This window comes from Panthera uncia, chromosome A2, assembly GCF_023721935.1.
Source record: "Panthera uncia isolate 11264 chromosome A2, Puncia_PCG_1.0, whole genome shotgun sequence".
In the NCBI taxonomy this organism is placed as follows: Eukaryota; Metazoa; Chordata; class Mammalia; order Carnivora; family Felidae; genus Panthera; species Panthera uncia.
This window is the reverse complement of record NC_064816.1, coordinates 71717522-71744613: the sequence shown is the minus strand read 5'-3', so window position 1 is coordinate 71744613 and position 27092 is coordinate 71717522. Positions and strand designations below refer to the sequence as shown.

The 27092-nt window shown below is 43.6% G+C and overlaps 1 protein-coding gene across 2 annotated transcripts in view; it reads right to left on the bottom strand.

The window, feature by feature from the left end:
• The window catches only part of VPS41 (VPS41 subunit of HOPS complex), a 186362-nt gene that overhangs the window by 19470 nt on the left and 139800 nt on the right, over positions 1 to 27092 (bottom strand). For both annotated transcript variants that reach the window (XM_049642757.1, XM_049642758.1), the window contains exons 17-23: positions 24625 to 24717; positions 19603 to 19730; positions 17688 to 17832; positions 15330 to 15371; positions 15132 to 15182; positions 10964 to 11101; positions 452 to 506 (exon numbers count right to left, since the gene is read on the bottom strand). In XM_049642757.1, coding sequence (XP_049498714.1) covers positions 452 to 506; positions 10964 to 11101; positions 15132 to 15182; positions 15330 to 15371; positions 17688 to 17832; positions 19603 to 19730; positions 24625 to 24717 — 652 coding nt within the window. The remainder of the gene's footprint in view (positions 1 to 451; positions 507 to 10963; positions 11102 to 15131; positions 15183 to 15329; positions 15372 to 17687; positions 17833 to 19602; positions 19731 to 24624; positions 24718 to 27092) is intronic.

The window sequence follows — 27092 nt, the reverse complement described above, 5'->3', positions numbered from 1 at the left end:
GAGGGAGACACAGAATCTGAAACAGGCTCCAGGCTCTGAGCTGTCAGTACAGAGCCCGACGCGGGGCTCGAACCCACGGACCACGAGATCATGACCTGAGCCGAAGTTGGATGCTTAATCGACTGAGCCACTCAGGCGCCTGGCTGACATTTTTTTTTTTAAATAGACAAACTCGCCAACCCATCTACAGTTTATTTGTGATGTGTCAGCTGATACAGTCTGGTTTATTACACAAAACGAAGATGTTATCTCAGTAGCATTTATTAAATAACGTTTCCTTCGCTACTGAGCTGTGAAGTCTCCTTTTCCATATGTTAAATTCTTATAGGGAATAGGCTCTAAGCTTTGTGTGACCGTGGTCTAAAGCTGATGTCCATTCTTAGACAATTTACATGACACCATCGCCCCGTTGTGTAGCTTGCAAGGACCAAAGGGAGTAAATGCTACTTACTCAGAAGATAAATTGTCTCTTCCACAAAGTTTCTCTGTTGACAGATCTCAAGAGCCTTCAAACAGAACAGGGTAAAAATGTTACTCTGGCTTATCAGGCAAGAATAAATTTCAATAGACTCACTTACACATAGATGCTCGAGAGAATTTTTCCATTGCTTCCCTTTAAAAACAAAAAGTGAACAACACCCAAGTCTTAGGTTTTGCTGGTGGCTGGCCTCACTCGTTTCTCAGGTGCCGGACTGAACAGAATTTAACCGGTAACGTATTTGAAATAATGCAGAACCTTCCATGAGCAAAGACAGAAGAGAAGGACTTTCCCACCAGGCTTTCTCTTGATGTGACTTCAGGTTTCTTCAGAGCACTGCTCCCCACCTAATTCCCAGTCACCGCTTTCAGCTCCCTGTCCCTCCACCAGAACGCAAGGTCTGGGAAGGCACTGCTGTTCATCGCGGCACATTCCCAGCACCGAGCGGACCACAGCTCAGTGGTCTGATGCACAAACAAGCACACAGATCAGATATTTCCTGCTGGCTCACAGGGTTTGAAACAGAATGCTGGGCAAGGGTCTGTCAAAAGCTGAGAGGGGAAAAAACCATATGTGACCATCAAGAAGCATCAAAAAAGAGATCAAGTAAAGAAACGAGGGACTCCACAGGTGACTGCATTTCCTTAAGCCTAAGAAAAAAGACACACCGTGTCCATAAATACTTGCATACTTGCAAACGGGCTGGCACACATTTACCAAACAGTCTACTGGGCACTGGAGGGTCACGTCGGATGGAGATGTGAAGGGGACGGTAGTAAAGATAATGCTGATGCTGATGTCGCCAGGGAAGTTGGCTGGGGGCAGGGGGGTGGGGGGGGAGAGCTCTCCTTGCAAGGAGGTAGCACGCAGCCGCTGCACTCCAGGGAGGCTCACAGAGAGCCAACAGCACACAATCCGTGACCAGGGAGGCACGAATAGAGGGCCAGATGCACAGACACGGGACATGAGCTCCGGTTTATGGAAGAGGTGTGGCATCAGAACTGGGTGCGGTATGAGGAGAGGTCACCCAGAAACCTCATCTCCCATCCCACCTACATGCGTAACCTTCCTACTGCGCTGCTGTGCTCTGACAGCCAAGAATCTTCGCTGGGGCCTACGAGACATCCATGATCTGCTCTGCCTTCGCCTTTCTGGGCAGCAACACCTCACACTCCGCTCACCCCTCCCCTGCGGTCCCTTGGCCTGGAAGGCTGCCCTCCCTCCCCCCAACCCCTCCTCCCCACCCACTCAGGCAAATATTCCTCGGAGCCCCCCAGCAGGCCAGACCCCAGGTACTCAGCCTCGGGGCAGCCCGCACACTTCTTCCCCACGATGACCTACCAGGCCGTTAACCATCCCTAACCGCCTGCTCTCCGCAGCCCGGGACCACGTGACTCAAGCCCTGTGCCCTGCACGATGCCTGGCTCCTAGTGGGTGTGCAGGAAATCTTTTTTTTTAAACAGATGGAGTAGGCAGAAAAGGTTTCAGGAGGAAGATTATTGGGTTGCGTAGTCATTTAAAAACCCAATGGTTGGGTTAAAAAAGCCAACGGTTGTTTTACAAACAAGAACAAGGCGATAAAAAGAACAGAGCAAGTTCAGCAGCTCTTTGGGCTAATGAGCCCTCTTGGAAAATGGCAGCAGGATCAGGTTTGGAGTTCTGATTTTTGACTTAAAATTTTTTGTGTAGAATATAGATTTAAATGTGCCTCTGGTTAGAGATTAACAGCTAAAAAGGGAGGAAAAAAGGCTGATCGTAGAAATCAATGTTGGAGTGGGGGACCCTAAACCAAACATTAAAGAAAGGAAAAACAACCCTTGCTTCAGAATGACAGGGAGGAGTTTGAGGTACACAAATTATTTAAGTGAGGAAACGAGAAGACTAGAAGGTCACGATGAAGAGAAACACTCTTAGTTGGATGGCCCACAAGATTCCTTTAGCAGTTACATGGCAGGGGCACCTGGGTAGTTCAGTAGGTTAAGCATCTGATACTTGATCTCGGCGCAGATCGTGATCTCACAGATTTGGGGGTTCGAGCCCAGCATCACACTCTGCGCTGACAGGATGGAGCCTGCTTGGGATTCTCTCTTTCCCTGTCCCTACCCCACTTGTGCTGTTTCTGTCTCTCTCAAAAAAAAATAAAAAATAAAAAATAAACTAAAAAAAAATTAAAAAAAAAATGTTATGTGGCAGAGGTGTTACCCCCCAATATCCTTTACCCATTTTCTGTAGTAATAAGATTTCTGGTGGGTGTATGACTGCTCAGAATTTAAAAAACAGCCTTCCTAGCCACAGGGGAGTGGTGTGACTAATGTCCCCCACAGAGATGAACCGGCAATGTGGCAGCTTCTGGCAATCTTCTTTAAGAAGCAATGCGAGTCAACGCTTTTTCTTATTTTTCGTGCTTTCACCCAATCTTCTCCCGGAAACATGAATGATACTATCTTATACCTCCAGCTCGAGGTCCTACAAGGTGAGGGACCAGGAGAAAAGACTGCGTGGCGGCCACCACCGACAGGGGGCTCTGCCACCTGGACTTTTTTTTTTTTTTTTTTTTTTTTTTTTAATATATGAAATTTACTGTCAAATTGGTTTCCATACAACACCCAGTGCTCATCCCAAAAGGTGCCCTCCTCAATACCCATCACCCACCCTGTCCTCTCTTACCACCCCCTTCTACTTTGCTTCCTCCCCCCCTTACCCCTTTTTTTTTTTTTTTTTTTTCCTTCCCCTCCCCCATGGGTTTCTGTTATGTTTCTCAGGATGCCACCTGGACTTCTATGTGACAGAGAACTTGACTTCCATGTGGCTACTCTGTTGAAGCCACTATTATTTTGGGATTTTTATCGCTTATAGCTGAACCTAATCCTAACTAACACCTAGAAGATCTTCCTTTGTTTTGATCAAAAACATGATTTACCCTATCTCTATACCGTCAGGTCCATAAATGAATCATCATCACAAACAATGTAACTTTCTTACGGATTCCTTACCCTTCTGGGATGTTCTAGAGCAGAGACAGGATACACATGTGAGCAGTTAAATAGTGAAAGGAAACAGCAAACAAATATGAAGTCCAGAGGACCGGGGACCATTCCAACAAAAAGTTATAAAGAAACCAGCTGAGGACCTTGACTCCTGTGAGCTGCTAGACAGACGGACGGCTTACGGCTGGGTGAGACTATGTTGTGCACAGATAAACAACAAAATGTGATATGACCGGACAGGTAGAATGTTTAAAGGAAGATGGTGTGACTAAAGAGTATACTGCTTAGTTTATTACCAAAAGGTATCTATAAGTCAGTTTCATACTGGGAAATTTGCTGACACTGAAGTACCAGAAGTTTCCGACAAAGCCATCTCCCCTTCTCTTGAGCATTTAAGAACATGTCTGTCTCAAACCACACAGACTTTGTAGCCTGAGGACTCACCTGAGCTGTCTAAGACAGCAGTCTCTTGCATGTAGCTACTCAAATTCAAATTAAAAATTCAGTTCCTCACTAGATGCTTTTCTACCACCTGACTGTCCCACGTGGCTCCTGGCTATCTTGTCAGGGCAGCACAGTTTCATCACTGTAGAACATTCCACAGGATGATGCTGCCAGCTCTGTTTGGATATTATGAAAAATGACAAGTCATGTGGGAAGAAACGTCTAAAGGCAAGTCTGAAGTCAAGAATGGTCTGGAATGCAAGCAGATGTATAATAACAAGCTCAAAGATAATCTGAGTCTCTGAAATTTGAGTTTCCCAGATTTTTAAATGTTTTAGGACTAGTTTTTGACAGTATCTGAAATTATTCTTCTTTTCTCTTATATGAGAGAGCAGAGACTCTAGAAATCTCTACCAATTCTGAGTAAACTGTAAAAAGAAAATATTTCTGGTACACAGAATTTTTCTATTATTGACATAGTGCATAAAACCATGTTTCCCTAGATTCTTGAATGTTCTTGGGCCACAGTGCTCCCTCTAGAGGAATCAGTAGGGAAACTAAGATTTTTAAAGCCAAAAGGAGGGAGACAGACAGACACAGAGACCAACACAGACACAGACAGAAAGGGAGAATCATAACAAAAATAAAAGGAAAAATAATAATGACAGAAGTGGAGTAAAAAATGATGCAGAAGTAATGTTTTAATTTTCCTTTTCCTGATTTCATATAAAGGCAAGGAACAGAGTGAGAAATTTGGGGGTAACTAACAAGAACCTGATCAACTATAAATTAAATAATAACTTCCACCCAGACTTGACCCGGCCATCATTTATCCAGTATACTCTTTTTTTTTTTTTTTCAACATTTTTTATTTATTTTTGGGACAGAGAGAGACCGAGCATGAACGGGGGAGGGGCAGAGAGAGAGGGAGACACAGAATCGGAAACAGGCTCCAGGCTCCGAGCCATCAGCCCAGAGCCTGACGTGGGGCTCGAACTCACGGACCGCGAGATCGTGACCTGGCCGAAGTCGGACGCTTAACCGACTGCGCCACCCAGGCGCCCCTATCCAGTATACTCTTTAAAGGTCACTAACGGGAATCCATAAACTTTGCATCTCCCAGCTTTATTTCTCCAAGTTCATAAATACTGCCACCTTATAAATGCCAAAACAAATGAGGGAGATCTTAAATTCAGGTATCAATTTCCAAAGCTGCACAGCTGATATTCTGCTTTTATCTATTCTAGGCATAAACAAATGAGATTTGTAAATGAAAACTAGTACCTGTTGGCAATTTAGTTTAAAAACTGATGTCTTTTGGGGCGCCTGGGTGGCTCAGTCAGTTAAGTGTCTGACTTCAGCTCAGGTCATGATCTCGTGGTTCGTGGGTTCAAGCCCCGCGTTGGGCTGTGTGCTGATAGCTCAGAGCCTGAAGCCTGCTTCAGATTCTGTGTCTCCCTATCTCTCTGCCCCTCCCCTACTCATGCTCTGTCTCTCTCTCTCTCTCAAAAATAAATAAAAACATTTTAAAATTAAAAAAAAACTGATGCCTTTCATGATTCTTGCAATACTAAGGATTATCTTCATTACCATTGTTATTATTTTAATTAACATTTTAAACCTGAGAAATGATTCCTCGCCATCCTGGAAAGACTAGGGCATCTAACTTAAGAGATCTAAGTTCCAAGTCTGGGCCCTCTGACTTATTAGCTCTAGACTGGGTTTTGTTTCTTTCAATTCCTGAAGACTCAGCTTGTTGGGGATAAAATGACTTTATCCACCTACCTGTGCTTTTGTAGAGATTAAATAAAAATAAGGTACATGAAAACACGGCACATGTTATAAGGCACAATGGAAACAAACGATTTTTATGGTCTTTTAAAATTGCTGTCGATGTTATAAATACCTACCACCTCTGTATCTTCTTTAGAAGGAACAACAGTTTCATAAAGGCTTATGATTAGTTTTAGAATTTAGGAGTTGTGGTGATTTTAAATCCTGAACTCTGGTCTTTGATAACTACTGCTGCCTTGTGAATGCCACTTCCTTAGAGGGCTTCTGATGTGATGTCAGAATCTCTATAAGGTTTTTGGCCAAATATTATCGATTGTGGGATTTCAAGCAATACAAACTAAGTTTGACTGGGATTCTTGAAGATTTCACCCAGCCATCATTTGAAGTCACTCTACCTCTCAACAATTACCCAAATCCCCACAAAGGCAGAAAACCAGAAAAAGACAGAACTATTCTGCCAGAAGTGAATTATCAACAAGAGGGGGTCAACATGTTTTGAATAAAGCCCTGAAACGTTAAGCCCTTCCCAGTTAAATTAAAATGAACACCAAAATACCACCAAAGCATTTATAGGACTAAACATCTATCCACTCTTCTGAAACAGAGATTTCTTTGGTGGGGGCATTAAAAAATTTAAGTACTTAACTTTGTATTTAATAGAAAATGATACAAATTTACTGAGTCTCTCTTTAGACAGAACAAGTGCACCTGTACTCATGACCTTGACTTCACAGTTAGCATGCCTGGCATGCATTTCATGGGGGGAAAATTTGCTTTTTATAAATTGCTAGCTTTTTCAGGTTATAAGTAAATATAGAATGAATTCGTTCTTTTTCAGGCTATAAGTAAACATACAAGGATTTCTAAGATGATTAAATGTCTATTAAGTTCTCATTTCTAGGGAAAAAAGAATGAGATCCTTCATGAGTTACTAAAGTGTATCTTCTTTAAGATGGCATTATGTACCTGAGCAAGGATAATGATATATTTTTGTGCGAATATACAGATGGATATACACAATGGATCCTGATGAAAGATAATCTCTTATGAAGAAGTCTCAAGGATCTGTAACAGGAAAGCTCATCTAGAAAGTTCTAAAAAGGTAGCTTGTTGACTTGATTATTTTTAATGGCATGTCTCTACCATAACCAGCTCTAATTCATTTTATTCAAAATTCTCTTTCAGTGGAAAACATGAGATAACTTAAAAAAAAACCTACTTAAAACATAATCAGCTTCAATATGCTTCTGTTGAATTCATTTACATGCAACTGGCTCTTCTCAGTGGATCAGGGAGAAAAATTCTAAAAGGTCTATATGATGCTCTAAGCAAGTTCTAGGTATTACAAGTGCCATTCATAGGTCTGCAATTTTCTGAGGCTCCCCTTTTAGGTAGAACAGCGTGCCTTCTGTTGAACACTACTAGACTGGGAAACGCCTGATGGGTTGAAAGGGTGAGAAATGCCAACATCTTGGGATCTGGGTGGTGCCCCCACACCTGAGTTCTGTGAATGAGAAGGAGCCCGGGGTGGCGGCTGGTCACGGCTGACTCTTCAGACAGAGACCCACACCCAGCGTCAGTCCCTCCTCCTGGAAGCAAATGTCATTTCCTCAGAAAGTGAGATACGAACGGAGGGGCACTGTTCAAAGAGTAAGAGTCTCATTTTCGTCCTCTAGATTACAGAGTCTGTAGCGAGAAGAGGGAAACCTCTCTTTTATTTTGTAGAGTAAGATGATGATTTCCAAATTTTTCTTGGGAAAATGTCTTAGGACCCAAATTTAAAAGGTTAAAAGTTTTTCATCAACTAATATGCAGGCAAGATATTTTTTCATTAAGTACAGATTTTGAAAATCACCCGAGCTGAAATCGGTTCATAATAAATCCAATACATTTATCAACATGGCTGAAGAAGCAACTCTAGATGTGGTCAGTGCACATCAACTGCATTGCCATCCATCAATTCCTTTCTTTAAGTTTTTATTTATTTATTTTGAGAACAAGTGAGAGACAGAGACAGCATGTGAATCGGGGAGGGGCAGGGAGAGAGACTCCAAGCAGCCCCTGCACTGTCAGTGCAGAGCCCAATGCAGGGCTCGAACCCACAAACCATGAGATCATGACCTGGGCCAAAACCAAGAGCTGGACACTTAACCAACTGAGCCACCCAGGTGCCCCTGAATCAACTTCTTAATACGTATCTCTTAGGGTCAAATACATTTTTATTTTGTTTTGTTGATACATACAGTTGACTAAAAAGTATTTGTTACCTGGCCATCTGGTTTAGTGGTGACAAATTCCTTCAGTTTTTGTTTGTTTGGGAAGACCTTTATCTCTCCTTCTATTCTAAATGACAGACTTGCTGGATAAAAGATTCTCGGCTGCATATTTTTCCTGTTCAGCACATTAAAGATCTCATGCCAATCCTTTCTGGCCTGCCAAGTTTCAAAAGAGAGATCAGCCACGAGTCTTATAGGTCTCCCTTTATTTGTTAGGGCACGTTTACCCCTTGCTGTTTTCAGAATTTTCTCTTTATCCTTGTATTTTGCCAGTTTCACTATGATATGTCGTGCAGAAGATCGATTCAAGTTATGTCTGAAGGGAGTTCTCTGTGCCTCTTGGATTTCAATGCCTTTTTCCTTCCCCAGTTCAGGGAAGTTCTCAGCTATTATTTCTTCAAGTACCCCTTCAGCACCTTTCCCTCTCTCTTCCTCCTCTGGCATACCAATTATGCGTATATTATTTCTTTTTAGTGTATCACTTAGTTCTCTAATTTTCCCCTCATACTCCTGGATTTTTTTATCTCTCTTTTTCTCAGCTTGCTCTTTTTCCATAACTTTATCTTCTAGTTCACCTATTCTCTCCTCTGCCTCTTCAATCCGAGCCGTCGTCGTTTCCATTTTGTTTTGCATTTCGTTTATAAGCGTTTTTCAGTTCCTCCTGACTGTTCCTTAGTCTCTTGATCTCTGTGCAAGAGATTCTCTGCTGTCCTCTATACTGTTTTCAAGCCCAGCAATTAATTTTATGACTATTATTCTAAATTCACTTTCTGTTATATTATTTAAATCCTTTTTGATCAGTTCATTAGCTGTTGTTATTTCCTGGAGATTCTTCTGAGGGGAATTCTTCCGTTTGGTCATTTTGGATAGTCCCTGGAGTGGTGAGGACCTGCAGGGCACTTCCCCTGTGCTGTGGTGTATACTGGAGTTGGTGGGCGGGGCCGCGGTCCGACCCGATGTCTGCCCCCAGCCCACCGCTGGGGCCACAGTCAGACTGGTGTGTGCCTTCTCTTCCCCTCTCCTAGGGGCGGGATTCCCTGTGGGGTGGCGTGGCCCGTCTGGGCTACTTGCACACTGCCAGGCTTGTGGTGCTGGGGATCTGGCGTATTAGCTGGGATGGGTAGGCAAGGTGCACGGGGACAGGAGGGGCAGGCTTAGCTCGCTTCTCCTTAGGTGATCCACTTCAGGAGGGGCCGTGTGGCAGCGGGAGGGAGTCAGACCCAATGCCAGAGGGTTGGCTCTGCAGAAGCACAGCGTTGGGTCTTTGCGTGGAGCGAGCAAGTTCCCTGGCAGGAACTGGTTCCCTTTGGGATTTTGGCTGGGGGATGGGCGAGGGAGATGGCGCTGGTGAGCACCTTTGTTCTCCGCCAAGCTGAGCTCTTCGTCCGGGGCTCAACAACTCTCCCTCCCTTTGTCCTCCAGCTTCCCGCTTTCTGAGCAGAGCTGCTAACTTATGACCTCCCAGATGCTAAGTCGTGCTTGCTGTCGGAACACACTCCGTCCGGCCCCTCCGCTTTTGCCAGCCAGACCCGGGGGCTTTGCTTGGCCGGCAGGCTGCCCCTCCGCCCCGGCTCCCTCCTGCCAGTCCGTGGAGCGTGCACCGCCTCGCCGCCCTTCCTACCCTCTTCCGTGGGCCTCTTGTCTGCGCTTGGCTCCAGAGACTCCTTTCTGCTAATCCTCTGGCGGTTTTCTGGGTTATTTAGGCAGGTGTAGGTGGAATCTAAGTGATCAGCAGGACGCGTGGTGAGCCCAGCATCCTCCTATGCCGCCATCTTCCCTATTCTCCTGTTACCTGGCCATCTGAATTCAGGAAGATACCTGTAGATGTTAGACAGCATTCCAGACAGCAAGAAGAACCACGGGAAACAACACTGGTGCCCTTGGATTGCTCAGTTTCTAGTACCTACGTGGTAGGTATCAACTGTGTTGAAAGAGCAGGCTCATGAAACTTACTAGTTCATGTGCAGTCCTAACTAGAATCTTGTACGTAGTCATTTATTCACCCACTCACGATACAATAGACATTTAGGAAATGTCTAATGAGTGCTGGCTGCTGGGTTTATCAAAAATGAGTGAGACAAACTCCTTGTCCTTTAAAGAATGTACAGGATAGTGGGAAAGAGACTAGCAATTTATTATAATTATAATGTTATGTAGCATAAGAGAGAAATACAGAGATGCCAACGATGTGGATGTGGAAAGCAGACAGGGTGCAGGACCTAAGTTACTGACCTTGAGTCTGGGACAACCGCCTCCGGCTTGGGGTAGCCTGGGTCTCCCTCCTAGGTTGCTCTGAGGCCCCACTCTGACCCTGGTAAACTGACTCGGACTCCTGATACCATTCTTTTTTTTTTAATGTTTATTTATTTTGAGAGAGAGAGAGGGTGTGAGCAGAGAAGGGACAGAGAGAGACACACAGAACCCAAAGCAGGCTCTAGGCTCTGAGCTGTCAGCACAGAGTCTGACACGGGGCTCAAATCCACCTGAGATCATGACCTGAGCCAAAGTTGGAAGTTCAACCAACTGAGCCATGCAGCGCCCCGCTGACACCGTTTTTGCTTGATGATTGGTGGAGTCCTAGACCCCGGATTAAACCTTTATTCCAATTAAACCTGGAGCAGAAATGCTCTAACTCTTCACCAAAATCTTAGCCAACAGGACCTCCAGTTCTCATCAGGATGCCCCAGCATTAAGTGTATGGGATGAGTCTGTCACTTACCTTTTCTTTTCTTTTTGTTTAAAGTTTATTTATTTATTGAGAGAGAGAGAGAGAGAGAGAGAGAAAGAGAAAACATGTGAGTAGGGTAAGGGCAGAGAGAGAGAAAGAGAGAGAAGAGAGCGAGAGAGTCCCAAGCAGGCTCTGTGCTATCAGAGTGGAGTCCGACTTGGGGCTCCAACTCACGAAGTGCAAGATCACGATCTGAGCTGAAACCAAGAGTCGGACGCTTACCCGACCGAGCCACCCGGGCGCCCCTGTGACTTACCTTTTCAAGTGGGCAATGGGTACTATCTCGGAGAAAGGGAAGTAAGTTTGGTCGATCATACTCAGCATAAAGGCTAATCTGCTTTTCATGGTAGCGCTGCCCCTTATGATGGTCTCTCTTGAAAAGTTTATGCAGATACTAAAAGGAACGAAGGAATACACCATGAATATGAGAGTAAGAAAAACAATACCTGTTTACACTGCTGTGTTCGATTTGAAATAGCCTGGGGGAAAAGCAGATTTCAGGAAAATCTCTAGGTGGAGGAAAAGTGGAAAGAACACCTTCAGAAGAGCAAGGACATTCTGGTACTCTTTCGAGAATGGCCTTGAGTGACCTGGCTCTACTAACCAGCCATGTGACCTCAACAGGTCACTGACCTCTCTGTGACGGAGTCTATCTGCAAAAATCTCATGAGGTTGTTGGGAGGACTGAATGAGTTGCCAGGTATAAAACACTTGGATCCATAATGGCGTTTACTAAGCACTAGAGAAAGGTTAATAATAGTTATTAATATCATTACCATCGTCTGCTTCGCCTCAGAAGTAAAATGCTTGATTAGTGGCCTTCCTAAATCCTAAAAATTCTGGTCTTCTACATTAAGGTGGTACAGTCATGGGACAAGAGTATGTTCTTAGAAGCTCAAGCAACAAGTGCTAAACTAATTCTCACACATTCTGCATCTGCTAAGCCTTGTTGAGGTCTGTGTCTGCAATGACATGCTGCGTGTTCTGGTGACATCCAAGGTTAAAAATCAAGAGGAGTACAGGTGTCCTGAGCCAATTTTCCAAACCGATTCCTTTCCCTAAGCTGTCTGAAAAAGTGAATGAACCTCAAAGGAAGTGAGTCATTCACTTTCTACTCAGAGGCAAGATTAAGTCTATCAATACATTATGCCGAAGTCAGAAATCCACGTCTGATGTGTACTTAGTGTTCAGTGTAAACACACACCCCGTTACCCACCCAAGGCGGACAGTCCTGATGGCACCTGTCACATAAAGTACATTCCCACGTCGAGAGAACTGGTTTGTGAGAAACGGGGCCTCGGTTTGCCCCTGAAGCTGTGACTGCAACTAGGTTAGCTGGAGTTGGACATTCACTAAACGAGTCTAAGCACGACACACGCACGCAGAGAAACGGCTCCTCAGGTAAACCCTTCATGTCTCCCCAAGGCCAGAAGGGGGCAGAGAGTGGCTGGCACTCCACGGTGGTCTGATGGCGGCCCTGCCTGTCCCCTGGCACTGGGGTCAGCGTGTGAGCAGGACACTCGGTGCAGGTCGCCAGAGGTGCAATGGGATGGGAAGGCTCAGTCACATCTGCCAAGGCCAATTTTCAGAGACCTTATGTTGCCTGACAGGGGAGAGGAGCCACTTTGAGGGGAGCCATTTTGATGGGCGCTCTCACCATTTCACCACTGTACTAATTACCATGCAGGTACCTCCCACCGGCAGTCCTGTCTCAAGCCTCAAGCAGACCAGAAATCATTGCTTTATACACAAATCCCAAAGTGGCCAGCATGGTGGCGCCTTGCTTGCTAAGGCGGACAATCTTGAGATTTCCAGTCGTGAACGCTATCACAATAGCATCTGCACAACCCCTGACTGAAACAAAACAACAAAGTATCTCACACTCCCATCCTGGAGTCTTCAAAAAGCTTCCTGTGTGAAACTGACTTCTGATTAAAGACTCCATCCCCTGAGCCTCCTCTTGGGGTACAAAGAGGTGGGCAAAGATACAAGAGCCCCCACTGAATTTTTTTTTTTTAATTTAAATCCAAGTTAGTTAACATATAGTGTAATAATGGTTTCAGGAGTAAAATTTAGCGATTCATCACTTACATTTAATACCCTGCGCTCATCCCAACAAGTGTCCTCCTTAACGCCCCTTGTCCATTTAGCCCATTGCCCCACCCAACACCCCACCAGCAACTCTCAGTCTGTTCTCTGTATTTAAGAGTCTCTTATGGTTGCCTCCCTGTTTTTATTTTTTCTTCTCTTCCCCTATGTTCATCTGTTGTGTTTCTTAAATTCCACATATGAGTGAAATCGTATTTGTCTCTCTGACTTATTTTGCTTAGCATAATACATTCTAGTTCCATCCATGTTGTTGCAAATGTCAAGATTTCATTCTTTTTGACCACCAAGTAGAATTCCATTGTGTATCTACACCACATCTTCTTTATCCATTCATCAGTTGATGGACATTTAGGCACTTGCCGTAATTTGGCTTTTGTTGATGGCGCTGCTACAAACATCGGGGTATATGTGTCCCTTCGAAACAGCACACCTGTATCCCTTGGATAAATACCTAGTAGTACAATTGCTGGGTCACAGGGTAGTTCTATTTTTAATTTTTTGAGGAACCTCCATACTGTCTTCCAGAGCGGCTCCACCAGTTTGCATTCCCACCAGCAGTGCAACAGTGTTTCCCTTTCTCCACATCCTCCCCAACATCTGTTGTTTCCTGAGTTAACTTTAGCCATTCTGACAGGTGTGAGGTGGTATCTCACTGCGGCTTTGATTTGTATTTCCCTGAGGACGAGGAGTGATGTTGAGCATCTTTTCACATGTCTGTTAGTCATCTGGATGTTTTCTTTGGAAAAGTGTCTGTTCATGTCTTCTGCCCATTTCTCCACTAGAATGTTTGGTTTTGGGGTGTTGAGTTTGATAAATTCTTTATCGATTTTGGATGCTAATCCCGTATCTGGTATGTCATTTGCAAATATCTTCTCCCATTCTGTCAGTTGCCTTTTAGTTCTGCTGATTGTTTCCTTCACCATGAAGAAACTTTTTATCTTGATGAGGTCCCAACAGTTAATTTTTGTTTTTGTTTCCCTTGCCTCCGGAGACATGTCTAGTAAGGAGTTGCTGCAGCTGAGGTCAAAGAGGTTGCTGCCTGTTTTCTCCTGTAGGATTTTGATGGCTTCCTATCTTACTTACATTTAGGTCTTTTATCCATTTTGAGTTTTGTTTTTGTGTACGGTGTAAGAAAGTGGTCCAGGTTCATTTTTCTGCATGTCACTGTCCAGTTTTTCCAACATCATTTGCTGAAGATACTGTCTTTTTCTTCCATAGGATATTCTTTCCTGTTTTGTTGAAGATTAGTTGGCCACATATCTGTGGGTCCATTTCTGGGTTCTCTATTCTGTTCCATTGATCTGAGCGTATGTTTTTGTGCCAGTGCCATACTGTCTTGATGATCACAGCTTTGTAATACAGCTTGAAGTCCGGAATTGTGATGCCTCCTGCTTTGGTTTTCTTTTTCAACATTACTTTGGCCATTCGGGGTCTTTTCTGATTCCATACATATTTTAGGATTGTGTGCTCTAGCTCTATGAAGAATGCTGGTGTTATTTTGACAGGGATTGCACTGAATGTGTAGACTGCTTTGGGTAATATAGACATTTTAACAATATTTCTTCTTCCAATCTATTAACATGGAATGTTTTTCCATTTCTTTGTGTCTTCTTCAATTTCTTTCCTAAGCTTTCTAAAGTTTTCAGTGTACAGATCTTTTTTACCTCTTTGGTTAGGTTTATTCCTAAGTATTTTGTGGTTTTTGGTCCAATTGTAAGTGGGATCAAGCCCCATCAAATTTGATGCCCACAGTCCTACTGGACCCATCTATTTTCTCTGAAGCCTTTTCTCATATCATTTTTAAAAGACACAGAAGACATGCACTCCTGCTTTATTTAGGGAATCCAAGTAGCCTCTCAAGGAAGTCTAGAATAGGCCTTAACAGTACTACCACTGAGGCCAAATGAGAGAAGAGGGATGAGCTAGCATGAGGGTGAAGGACACAAAAATGGGGCTCTGTTCTTGGATCCTTCTGAGGTGTTGTAATTTATGCTGCAGTTGTATTCAGTGGTAACTCCAGAAGCAAGGTGCTTACTCCTTGCTTCTGGACACAGTTTGGTGATACAAACATGAATATGATAACTTTTCTTAAAATCACAATTATGAGTCAAAGTTAAAGTACCCAATCTGTAATTAGTCGCTAGCGGGGGGAGGGGGGGGGGTCAGAGCAAAACTAATTGCAGATTATGGTGTGTGGTCAAACCTCTAATCCAAGTAGTGTCGTGAGCGAATTCACGCCAACATCCCCCACCAATACGGACAGGTGGCTCGACCACTGTGCGGTTAAAAGGGCAAATGAAGACAGTCATGCTCACCACGTGTTGCAACTCTGGTCTGTCTTCTAATTCTTCCACCACCTTTTTAATCTAGAGAGAAAAGGAATTTTTAAACATGGAGTTACAGGAGGACACAAACATAGCTGCAAGATTGTCTGATAAACATCTCTCTTCCTTATGGCTAGGGTGCTCTCAGGCACTCATCTGGCAACACATATGAAAACAAAAGACACTCACTGAAATTTTATCTTCATTGTCCAAAAGCATGTCAACGGCTTTCTGAAATAAAACAAAAAAAAGTAGCCACAGTCATTGACACGTGCTGTGTTAAGAGGACACTGAACACAGTGTACCTTGCATGCTGTCAGTTCACGGTGGAGGGTTTCTTTTCCACACATACGGGTTCCTTTGCATTATAACAGCCCTTAAGGGAGATACTTGTAAATGAACGTATTTTAATGTGTCTCAATCTGAGGACTGCACGTTTAGCACACCACTAAAACACCGTCCTGCTACAACTCACCAAACACCAAACATCTCGTCTACACATATTCTAGCCTCCGTCACTCCTGTCACTCTTGCTAGCTACGGAGAGCGTACTGTTCCCAGGACCACAAAAGTGAGCTTCGCTTCCTGCCGCCTGAACCTTCACTGAGACCCTCTATGGGTTTCACAGGTGTAAGGGGCTGGTCTTATGTGGAGAAGAGGCTGAGAGCCAGGAAAACAATTAGATACCTGGAGTCTCATACAGATACAAATACTTTCAAGATTTACTTTATTGACCTTTAACATTCATGAAACACACATGAGACTGTCTCTGTAACAACAGGGAGTGAGAAGACAGCCCATCAGACGGAGTGTCATTCGTGATACCTGAGCCCGGGTCCTGCTCTTGAGTCTGCTGCTGCCTACCTACCCACTCCACTGGTTTCCCCTCTAAAATGTGACGATGGTAGAGATTATCCTTAAGGCATCTTCTAATTAGAAAACTCTGATTCCTCGGGGCGCCTGGGTGGCGCAGTCGGTTAAGCGTCTGACTTCAGCCAGGTCACGATCTCGCGGTCCGTGAGTTCGAGCCCCGCGTCAGGCTCTGGGCTGATGGCTCGGAGCCTGGAGCCTGTTTCCGATTCTGTGTCTCCCTCTCTCTGCCCCTCCCCCGTTCATGCTCTGTCTCTCTCTGTCCCAAAAATAAATAAAAAACGTTGAAAAAAAAAATTAAAAAAAAAAAAAAAAAAAAAAAGAAAACTCTGATTCCTCAACTTTGGTTCATACTCTTGAACAGCTACACATACTCCTGAACAGCTACACATGTCAAACTCGGCTCTGGAGACACATGGCGGGGATGGGGGGTAGGAATAAGGGGAGAACAGATAAGGGGAAATGTAATTAATTTTTATATAAGCACTTCAACCTCTTAATCATCTTATGCCAGAGAAGCAGCCCCTCTGCCCCTGAACTTCTTCAGAACTGCACTCATTCTTTTTACATCGGCAGTCCCGAAGGACTTGAACCATTCAGTACAAAAAAAGGGTGAAAAGCATCTTTCAGGGAAAAAAAAAAGTGGATTTAGCTTCTATTTAAGTTTATGACGACTATCTGTAGCATTAGCATAGTATGTACATAATATACATGTATACGTATATACATAATATAGTGCAGAACATCCTTTAATGCAATAAAATAAAAAAGTCAGTTTAATTCTTTTGGAGCCTTACGGGTTCTACTCTTCAGCTAGAGTTTCAATTTTCTGAATGAGGAACTGTGTTCTATGAACTTTACGTCCATCATGGTTACTTGTGATTAGCTTTCTATGTTACACACACGTGCGTGCATGCACACACACACACATACACACTGTGTATGTGTGCTGTGGAGTCTGGGTGCCCTCAATGGTCAAGAAATCCACTGTTCAAATTTGTCATGCAATAAAATAACACATCCTCCACGTCTGACCCAGTGGAAACGCCACATGCCGAATCTGTGAATGCCAACGAATAAAATCACAATAAATGGATCAAAACAGAAGTTCACCTAAAATTTTAATTCTGGAACATACAATTAAGAGAGGTGAATGAGCCAGAGCGTATGGCTAGTTTCTCTGTTTCTATGAATTATGTGAATTGTTTGACGAAACAATTACTTCACACACACACAATTTTCCAAGTTCCACATGAGATTATGATTGCTTTTGCAGAATAACCACATCAAGTAAAGGATTCCTGAATCCCAAGTACTAAAACAGCTTAACATCTAGGGGCACCTGGGTGGCTTAGTCGGTTAAGCATCTCTTAATCTCGGCTCAGGTCATGACCCCAAGGTTTGTGAGATCAAGCCTGCTTGGGATTCTCTCTCTTCCTCTCTCTCTCTGCCCCTCCCCTGTGCACATACATGCTCTTTCTCTCCTTCGAAATACATAAGCTTCAAAAAAATATATATATACAGCTGAACATCTAGTGAGGATCAGTGTTCTGAACATGATTATACAGCCAAGCTACTTGATTTATTACCTTCTCCAGCATTTGAACAGGTGTCCAATTATTAAAACTTTAGAAGAGTAAAAATAATTGATCAGTATTAAAATAAGAAATGCATTACCTCAGAATCAAAATCCATCAATAAAACAATTTTATCCTTGATAGAACTGAAAAGATTATGCTTGTGGATCAATTGGAAAACATCCTTATGTCTTAATGTTAAGTATATTTCCAGAGCATTGCCATAATTTTTGTCATAGGTGTACCTGGTAATACAAAATTTTTTACATTAATGTTCATCAACACTTCAATTAAACACACACATACACATATACAAATCATGTTTTGCAATACGAAAAACTGAAAAATTTGTTTAAATAGAAAAGTCCACTTTATTTGGAAGACTATTCTTTGGGATTTAACTATATGTGACCAGTAAGAACTTCTTTTTCAGAACCTTGCTTCCCATTTCGCCAAACCTCAGGGAATTTACAATGGTCAAGTACTAAACATTTTCTTTTATAGAAATTTTCAAAAATTTTTCGTAAAAGTCCATATACCAGGCAAAGAAAGTATGATCCAAAACAAAGGGAATTCTTATTCCAGTAATAAAAAAATTCAGTTCCAATTTTTTAAAGCAGTGTTCAGCTGGCAAATGGATTCTATCCCAAAAGCTTTTCTGTAAGGGGAGCTTATAGAACTGACACGTGTTTTTTTTTGTTTTTTTTATTGAAACACTGTTTTTCACATTAATTCTGAAGCCAGCTCCTTAAAACCAACTGAACCTAAATTGTCCATTATTCGTTAAAAATTATTATGGGGTGCCTGGGTGGCTCAGTCAGTTAAGCATCCAGCCTTGGCTCAGGTTATGATCTCGTGGCCGGTTAGTTCGAGCCCCGCATCAGGCTCTGTGCTGATGGCTCAAAGCCTGGAGCCTGCTTCGGATTCTGTGTCTCCCAATCTCTATGCCCCTCCCCTGCTCACACTTTGTCTCTCTCTCAAAAATAAATAAACATAAAAAAAAATTTTTTTTAACAATTATTATTTTAAAAATATTTAACATTTATTCATTTTTGAGAGACAAAGACAGACAGAGCATGCGTGGGGGAGGGGCAAAGAGACAGGGAGACACAGAGTCTGAAGCAGGCTCCAGGCTCTGAGCTGTCAGCACAAAGCACAACGCGGGGCTCAGATTCACAGACTGCAAAATCATGACCTGGGCTGAAGTTGGACACTTTAACTGACTGAGCCACCCAGGCGCCCCTGAACTCTAAGCCATTTTGGTGCACTTTCTTCGTCTTGGCAAAAGACACAAGAAGATGAGGGAGGGGTGGCCTGAGGTGGTAGGGATGCTCAGGAGAGGCTGACACAGGAACAGGGTTCCTGAGGTGACCTGCGGTATGCTTCTCTTTTCACTAGACCAGACCTGCCCCAAGGCAGGACTGTGTCTTACCTATCCTCGTGTCCCAGGCATACAGAAGAAAGCCCAGCTCACCTGAAGTGCCCAACAAATATGAAAAATATTAACCAAGCTTCCATTTTCTAGGCTCTGACTCAGTGCCAGGCACTGTGCTTAATTAGTTCTTAATTATGACTTCTCCTTCAAGCTTTTAAATCATCCCATTAGGAATGTATCCGTCTTACAGAGAAGGAGGCTGACGTTTGAGAGATTAACTGACACGCAGATCCAAGAGTGACAGAATCCAGAGCCTGCCTGGGAAACCGATTTTCTTCTGGAATCTAAGACCTGGCATTCTTCCCTTCCAGAACCACTGCCTCTACGTGGAGCTGCTGACGAGGGTCCCCTCTCCTCAGGGAAACAGACTGCATTACATTTGTACAGTTTCACATGTTTTCCTCACCTGCTAGCTGTGCACCGGAGGTTTATGAAAGGACTTTACTAAGACCGAATGTAGGAAAATGGTACAAAAGGCTCCCTCTTCTGCGTCCTCCCCATCCAGAGTGCGCTAGATCTAAAATATGAAAAACTCCTCATGTGGACTGAATTGGAAAAAGCAGCACTAAATTGTACTCACAGTTCTGCCAGGGTTTTGAGAAGGGTCCTATTCTGACTATCTTTCTTCAGGTGATCCCGAACTGCTTGAACAATTACTGAATTATTGTACAGATCTCCAGGCCATTCTCGGATCAGAGTGGCAAAACCCTAATCAAGGGGGAGAGAACAGAAGAACACTCTATATACACAGAGTAACAATCCAAAAGGTTTAAACGATGCCTAAAAGTATTCATGTAAACAGACAGAATAATTTTATGATCAAAACTCTGGTCCAGGGGCGCCTGCATGGCGTAGTCGGTTGAGTGTCCAACTCTTGATTTTGGCTCAGGTCACGATCCCAGGGTCATGGGACTGAGCCCTGCATCAGGCTCTGCACCGAGTCTGGAACTTGCTTAAGACTCCCTTCCTCCCTCTCCCTCTCTCTGCCCCTCTCCCCTACTCACATGCTCTCTCCCTAAAATAAAACAGACAAACAAACAAGCAAAACTTTGGTTCATGAACATATCACCAATTCTCAGGCTCTGGGTTTGGGGGCAGTGAGGGAGGCAGACAGTTACTTCCCACTAATCTCCACTTACCATTTCTGGAAGAGGTAGTGCCATCCAGTTCCGCGCAAGTAAGGCAGCCCCCCAGGTGTCCAATAACGCGATGCCGCACACACGGAGCTTAGGTTTGCTTTGCTCTAACCTCACTCTGGACAAACTGTAACTCTAGATGACATTCTCAACATCTTGAAGATGCTGCCCCAGTTGGCTACTTTCCTCCCCGCCTTCTGTGCCCGCTGTGTCTGGCCTCGTGTGCACTGGTCACACAGGTGTCCTGTGCAGCTGGCAGTGCCACACACGGTGGCTTGTTCCCACAGCAGAGTCACCGGCGCCCCACCATCAGCAAGACACCATCTTTGTCCTCTTTCCATCTTGCCCCTAAACCTAGTTCTGTGTAGGGGATTTGGGACTTTGGCTCAAGTCCTAGCCCCTAGCTGGATCTCACATTTTGTGGTTCTCGTAGAAAACCCCAGATCTTCTGATTGGATCCTGTTTCCCTCCTACGTTTGGTTATTGGCCAGTAGGATCCTGGGCATTCTTTGCCCTCCCATTCCTGACTTCAGTGCTCAGGTTTTGTAACTCAAAAGTATGGCAGAGCAGTTTGCTTACTGATCCTTGACAGCTTGTAGAGAAAAACCTTAGATGTATTCAAGACAGCAAAGGGAAGTAAAAATCTTCATGTTATTGAAAAAGATATAATTAATATTAAGTATCTCAACTAATCCTTTAATAAACTACTATGAATTTAGTTAAGTGACATTCATTCATTTTAATGTTTGTTTATTTTTGAGAGAGAGAAAGAGAGAGCACGAGCGAGGGAGGGGCAAAGAGAGAGGGAGAGAGAAAATCCCAGGCAGGCTTCGCGTGGTCAGCACAGAGCCCGATGTGGGGCTCGATCTCACGAACTGTGAGATCATAACCTGAACCGCAATCAAGAGTTGGACGATTAGCCTACTGGGTCGCCCAGGAGCCCCACTTAAGTGAGATGTAGAAATGAAAATAGTGTGGTGGAATTTGCTTCTGTAAAGTACCAAGATTTGCTACAAAGAAAATCCCGAAGAATCAAGATCACAGTCTCCATTAAAGTCCTACCTAACTAACCCGGGAAGGATGGCAAGAGACCAAAACAATAGGCAACACGTTTTCCATTCAAACTGCAACCTTGGCACATAAAAGCGCGATTGCTGTTTGACTTGAGAGGTTTGGGGAGAGGTGTACTTAAGTAAAGATGTTACATCGGATAAAATCATTAAATCAGAATATTAAAATGTTCTTCGAGCCAAAATGATACTTTGGATCAAGTTTCTGTTTTAAGACCGCATAATTTGTAAAATTAAAAAAAAAAAAATCTGAAAAGATTCCCACCCAAACACTGGTGGCTCTCAGTAGCCCTGAGACCAGGAATAATACTGTTTGGGAAGGGCTTGGCTCCATTTTCTCTTCTCCCCTTTCATGTGACAGTCTTGCAGCACTGACAACTTCTCACACAAAATAAGACAAAATGACCGGTCACACTGTGTGACAAAAACATGATGACTCCTAAATAAACTGAAATAAACACTTATCACATTTCACATTAGGCTTTTCTCTGCTTACCTGGCTCCGTGCACCCTCGAACAGATGTGCTAAGAAATACTGATGCAATCAACCCTGTGGCCTTTACGATTAATCAGAGGACACGGTTATCAGGGGGCTGTTCTGATCGAGTGGGGAGAGTGAGAGAGCACCTCAGTGCCCATCAGAGTTAAGTACGAGGTTATACAGTGTTCATTAAATGAAATGCCAGAGCAGTTGTCCTACTTTTAATAAGCTTATACATTTGTCATCAGTATTATGAAACAAAGTTTAACTCACTATGGAGCTCTAGTGGCACAATTGGCTAGCCCATGGTACTCATAAAATAATTCTGCTATGGGGCGCCTGGGTGGCTTAGTCCATTAAGCATCCAACTGCAGCTCATGTCATGATCTCATTGTGTCTGGGTTCGAGCCCCGCGTCGGGCTCTGTGCTGACAGCACAGAGCTCCGAGCCTGCTTCGGCTTCCATGTGTCTCTCTCTCTCTCTCTCTCTCTCTCTCTCTGCCTCTCCCCCGCTCATGCTGTCTCTGTCTCTCAAAAATGAATAAAAGTTTAAAAAAAATTTTTTTAAATAATAAAATAATTCTGCTAGGTTGTACCCCATAGAAACAAGCCATGAGGCGTCACTACCTCCAAGTAAATACAGCCACTTCATATCTTCATTTAGGAAGAAAACTGAGAAGTCAATATTCCAGAGAGGTAGACAGCTGTTTTTTGTTTTCAATCTGATCTTTACTGCTGTTTAGTGACACAAAATTTTCATCCACATAACACATGATCAAAAGTGTTGTTATAGAACACTGTTCCCTGGTCAATTCTGTGACAATTTAATTCGAAATTAAACATGAAATTAAGATTGAGGGAAGGTAGACAATTTATAAGAGCTTATGACAGTGACAATAAATTATGTAGACCCTTCTTAACAGGGCTGACCAGGCAGACACCCTGATTATTCAGGAAAAAATACCCACGAAATCTAAGCTTAAGTCATGCTTGTTTCTTTTTGTCTCAGTCAATAGGCTTCCAGACATGAATCAATAGGATAGGTTTAAGGATACAGAATTTAAGACCATTTCTTGAAAAAGAGTTGAATCATGTGAAAGAACTGTAACACAATCATAAAAATAATAAAATTGTGGTTTCCATGGTTAAATTACATTATTTTAAAAAGAGGGTAGGTATACTAAGCTTCAGTATTTCTCAATAAAATTCATATTTTTCTCCATCATTTTTATAGGACACTCATAATTCTCTTTTGGGAAGATGTACAAAGATGGAATATTTATGACAGCCACTCTCTCTACTCAGAACATACTGGAAAGAAACAGAAGTCCATTACAAGTCTTTATTCACTGAAGAAATCTTTTCCAATAACTATGGCCAATAATGGTCTATAATGGTCTCTCATCAGATCTTGTATAGAACATATCGCTCTGCCCTGTGTCACTTACAGTCCAGTTGCTTAAAGCTTACCGACGTGGTCTCCACCCTCAGCCTGTAAATCTACTGAAGATAGGACTGTGTTTTTTAAATTTCTCTTGGATCCAACCGAGTACTCAGCGCAGTTCTAGGCCATGGAAGTTTCTATATAAAGCTCTGTTGAACTGAACGGAATGGGAAATGAATAGGAACCATGCCTCTAGCCTACATCAGCTGGCACCCAACATAAATGACAGAAACTATTACCATAAACTCTTCTAGGAGAGCTACATCTGCAGATCTAGAAAGGAGTAGATCCATGCTGTAAAAGCAAGGGAACAATACAGATCGCATGTGCCTCAGGCTGCTTGAATCTTTCATATCCAGGAACACCTAGCGCAAAGTAACTGACCACATACCTGTGTTATCCGCATATGGGATCACTATTTGTTTTTTTAATTTTTTTTTTTTAACGTTTTATTTATTTTTGAGACAGAGAGAGACAAAGCATGAACGGGGGAGGGGCAGAGAGAGAGGGAGACACAGAATCTGAAACAGGCTCCAGGCTCTGAGCGGTCAGCCCAGAGCCCGACGCGGGGCTCGAACTCACGGACCGCGAGATCGTGACCTGAGCTGAAGTCGGCCGCTTAACCGACTGAGCCACCCAGGCGCCCCCGGGATCGCTATTTTAAGGGGCCCTGTAGACCTTAAGATCTAAAATTCACATCAGAGTTAAAACGTAGTAGTGTTTGCCATGGGACCTTCCTTAAATTCAATCTGTTATTGGTAAAAAAGGATCCTAACAAGGCACTCAGAAGCCAGGCACTCCAGTCTGCTCACCTCCTCCATGTATGAACCTTTTTGGAAGCCACCTCAAGTTCTGGTGCACATAAAGTCCTCCTTATCTTTTAAAACATAACACCAAGATACAAGATGGCAGGGACAGCTGGTAGCATACTACGAGGCACCAAAAACAAACACCTATCACTGGGTTAGGCTCTTGGAACTTTACGAGGAGCTGCAGATGGTGCCTTTCCCCGCCATCAATAAGCAAACAGATCTTTTCCAATCTCCTTCCCCATTCCTGCACACCGCGCCTGACCCCCCCCCCCCCCACCCCGGTTTCTCTTCATTCTGCCTTTGGCAAACTTAGTTCTGAGACTCCAGCATCAATGGGTGGCTGCTCTTCTGTGTACAAAATCACCAAACAGTACTTAGTCCTTTTTCTTTAGCCCTTTCAAAGAGCCAAAGGAATTAGCTGTAGGAAATTATAAAGGAACAGAAGAACTGGTCACAATGTATGCAGACTAGAGATTTTCACGGTCTATGCAGACACGCAGACACGAGTGGGCATCAGGGTCTCACCTCGGCTTTATCTATCACACATGACCCGCAAATCTGCTCCCTTTCAACCCCCTGCTCCCCTGTATTACTTTTCTAGATTTCTTACCACTTTCCCATTGAGAGAAAGTAACTATGACCGTGTCAGAATGGCCGTACCTCATAATCACTTTCCAAAAATTCATGTAAGATCATTTCATAGATGAGTGGTTTCAGAACTGGGTCTCCCCTTGGCAAGTAAGGACTAATAGCCTAAGGAAGGAAAAGGAAAAAAATCTTTTCAGAAGGGACAAAACGAAACCATACTCCAATTATGTAGAAAATGTAAACGTACAGAGATCTTTTGCCACCTATCATAGGGTTATGTTGATAAAACCATCATAAATTGAGAATATTTTAAGTCAGAAATGCTTTTAAAGTACCCCCCTACCGAACATCACAGCTTAGCCGAGTGTACCTTAGATGTGCTCACATCACTTACATTAGCCAACAGTTGGGCAAAATCCTCTAAAAATAAAAGCACACGGCCTGCTTTTGTTAGAAAGCATTGAATATCTCTTAGTTTACCAAGTATTGTACTGAAAATGAAGAACAGAATGGCTGTGTGGGTAGAGAATGGTTGTGAGCGTATGGGCTGCTGACCCAGGTGATGGTGCAGTGGACCTAATCGGGAGTTCCCCTCGGCTGCCGCGCCCGGCAGTGTGACAGAGGCTTGTCCCATGTATCACAAGCCCAAGAAAAAATCCGAATCCAAAGTACAGTTTCTACTGTGTGTCACTTTTGCACCAATGTAAAGTTGAAAAACCAGAAGTTAAACTACTGTAAGTAGGAGACCATCTGTGTATTTTTACTTTTAAAAATGTAAGGCAACAGATGGGGTGCCTGGGTGGCTCAGTCGGTTAAGCATCTAACTTCAGCTCAGGTCAGGATCTCATGGTTCCTGAGTTTGAGTCTCGCATCAGGCTCTGTGCTGATGGCTCAGAGACTGGAGCCTGCTTTGGATTCTGTTTCCCTATCTCTCTGCCCTGTTCTCATTCTGTGTGTGTGTGTGTGTGTGTGTGTGTCTCTCTCTCTCAAAGGTAAACAATCATAAAAAAAAGTTTTTTTTTAAATGTATGGCAACAGAGTACTTTGGAAAATTATTATGAAAAAAAATTCAAATAAATTCTTACAACACATTACAATATATATTCAAAAGTATCTATGACATGTACATATGTATGAATGATGAATAAAAAACTGCCTCAGGTTAAACTTTCTCTCGCTCTTCTTCCTGATACTTCTAAATAATAGGAGGAAGAATGTCACAGAAATAAAAGCTTTACCTTAAGTAATCAAGGAGTTACAGGTCACCTATCCCTATTTTTTTCCTTAAAATGGAATCTATCACTCTTTAAAAACTTATAATCATCATTTGAAATTAAGGGAAAATAACACACCTTGCGTTCTTTAGCCATTTGAGTGCTGTGTTGAGTGCTGAATTTCCAAACACTGTTAAATGACCCTGCAGTGCACTATGTACTCATCACCACACTCTGTCCTGGGGACACAGACCTAGAGTCACCATCCCAAGGGGCTCAAAGCCTCAGAGGGATGGCATGCACACATCTAAACAGCCAACTGCAAGCCTGTGTGCTAAGTGTTCTAAGAAAGGGGTTCACAAGGTGCTGGGTGAGCAGGGGTGGAGCCTATATACTGAGGCAAATGCAATGGACACCAGGAGTCCATCAGGAAAAGAAAGATGGGGCAGGGCAGAGGGAATAGCATGGAGCCATGGATGTGCACTGTGTTCAGGGAGACCAGAGGGGCTCAGAGACGTGGGACACGGGTCACAGAAGTGAGCTATATCTGGAGAGAAAGGGGAAGTGAGGCAATGAAAGCAATTTGGATTTTATACTTCAAGCAGAAGGGCAGGGAGAAGAACAGATTTAATTTTTAAACTGCTAGCCCTGGGTAGGGCTGTTCGTCCGTCTGTCAGAAGGCCCCTGCAACGGCACAGACGAGAGTCAAGGCAGCAGCAGTGGAGGGGAAGAGAGGTGCTGACAAGGTAAGACAGAGCCACAGATTAAACAGAATCGGGAGGCAGCTCAGATGTTCTCATCAGGGCAGCGGCTGTGAGCCATAAAGCATGGAGGGATGGGTGTATCGTGAAGTCACAGATACAGACTGAGAGAGGGAGGACCAAATTTGGGAAAGCAATGCATTCATGTTCATCTGAGTGATTGTTATCAACAGTTCATGAAAGTAAAAATGGCCATCACGCGTTTCCAGGACAGACACTGAATTTAAAAGAGAGGTTAGGGTTATGGAGCCATCAGCGTACACATGGCCACAGGACTGGATAAGATCCTCCAGGAGCAGCCCAGTGAACAAGACAAGAAGTGTCCCTGGGGGAAGAAGAACAACATGTGGGCAAAAGTGCAGATGTCACAGGGCAGGCAGCCTGAGCAACTGGGAATTTTTTTTTTTAAGTTTTTAAAAAATTTTTTGAGAGAGAGAGCACTAGTGGAGGAGAGGGACAGAGGAGGAGGAGAAGGAGGAGAGAAAGAAGGCGGGGGGAGGGTGGGAGGGAGAGAGGGAGAGAGACTCTCAAGCAGATTCCACACTCAGTGTTCAGTGTGGAGCCT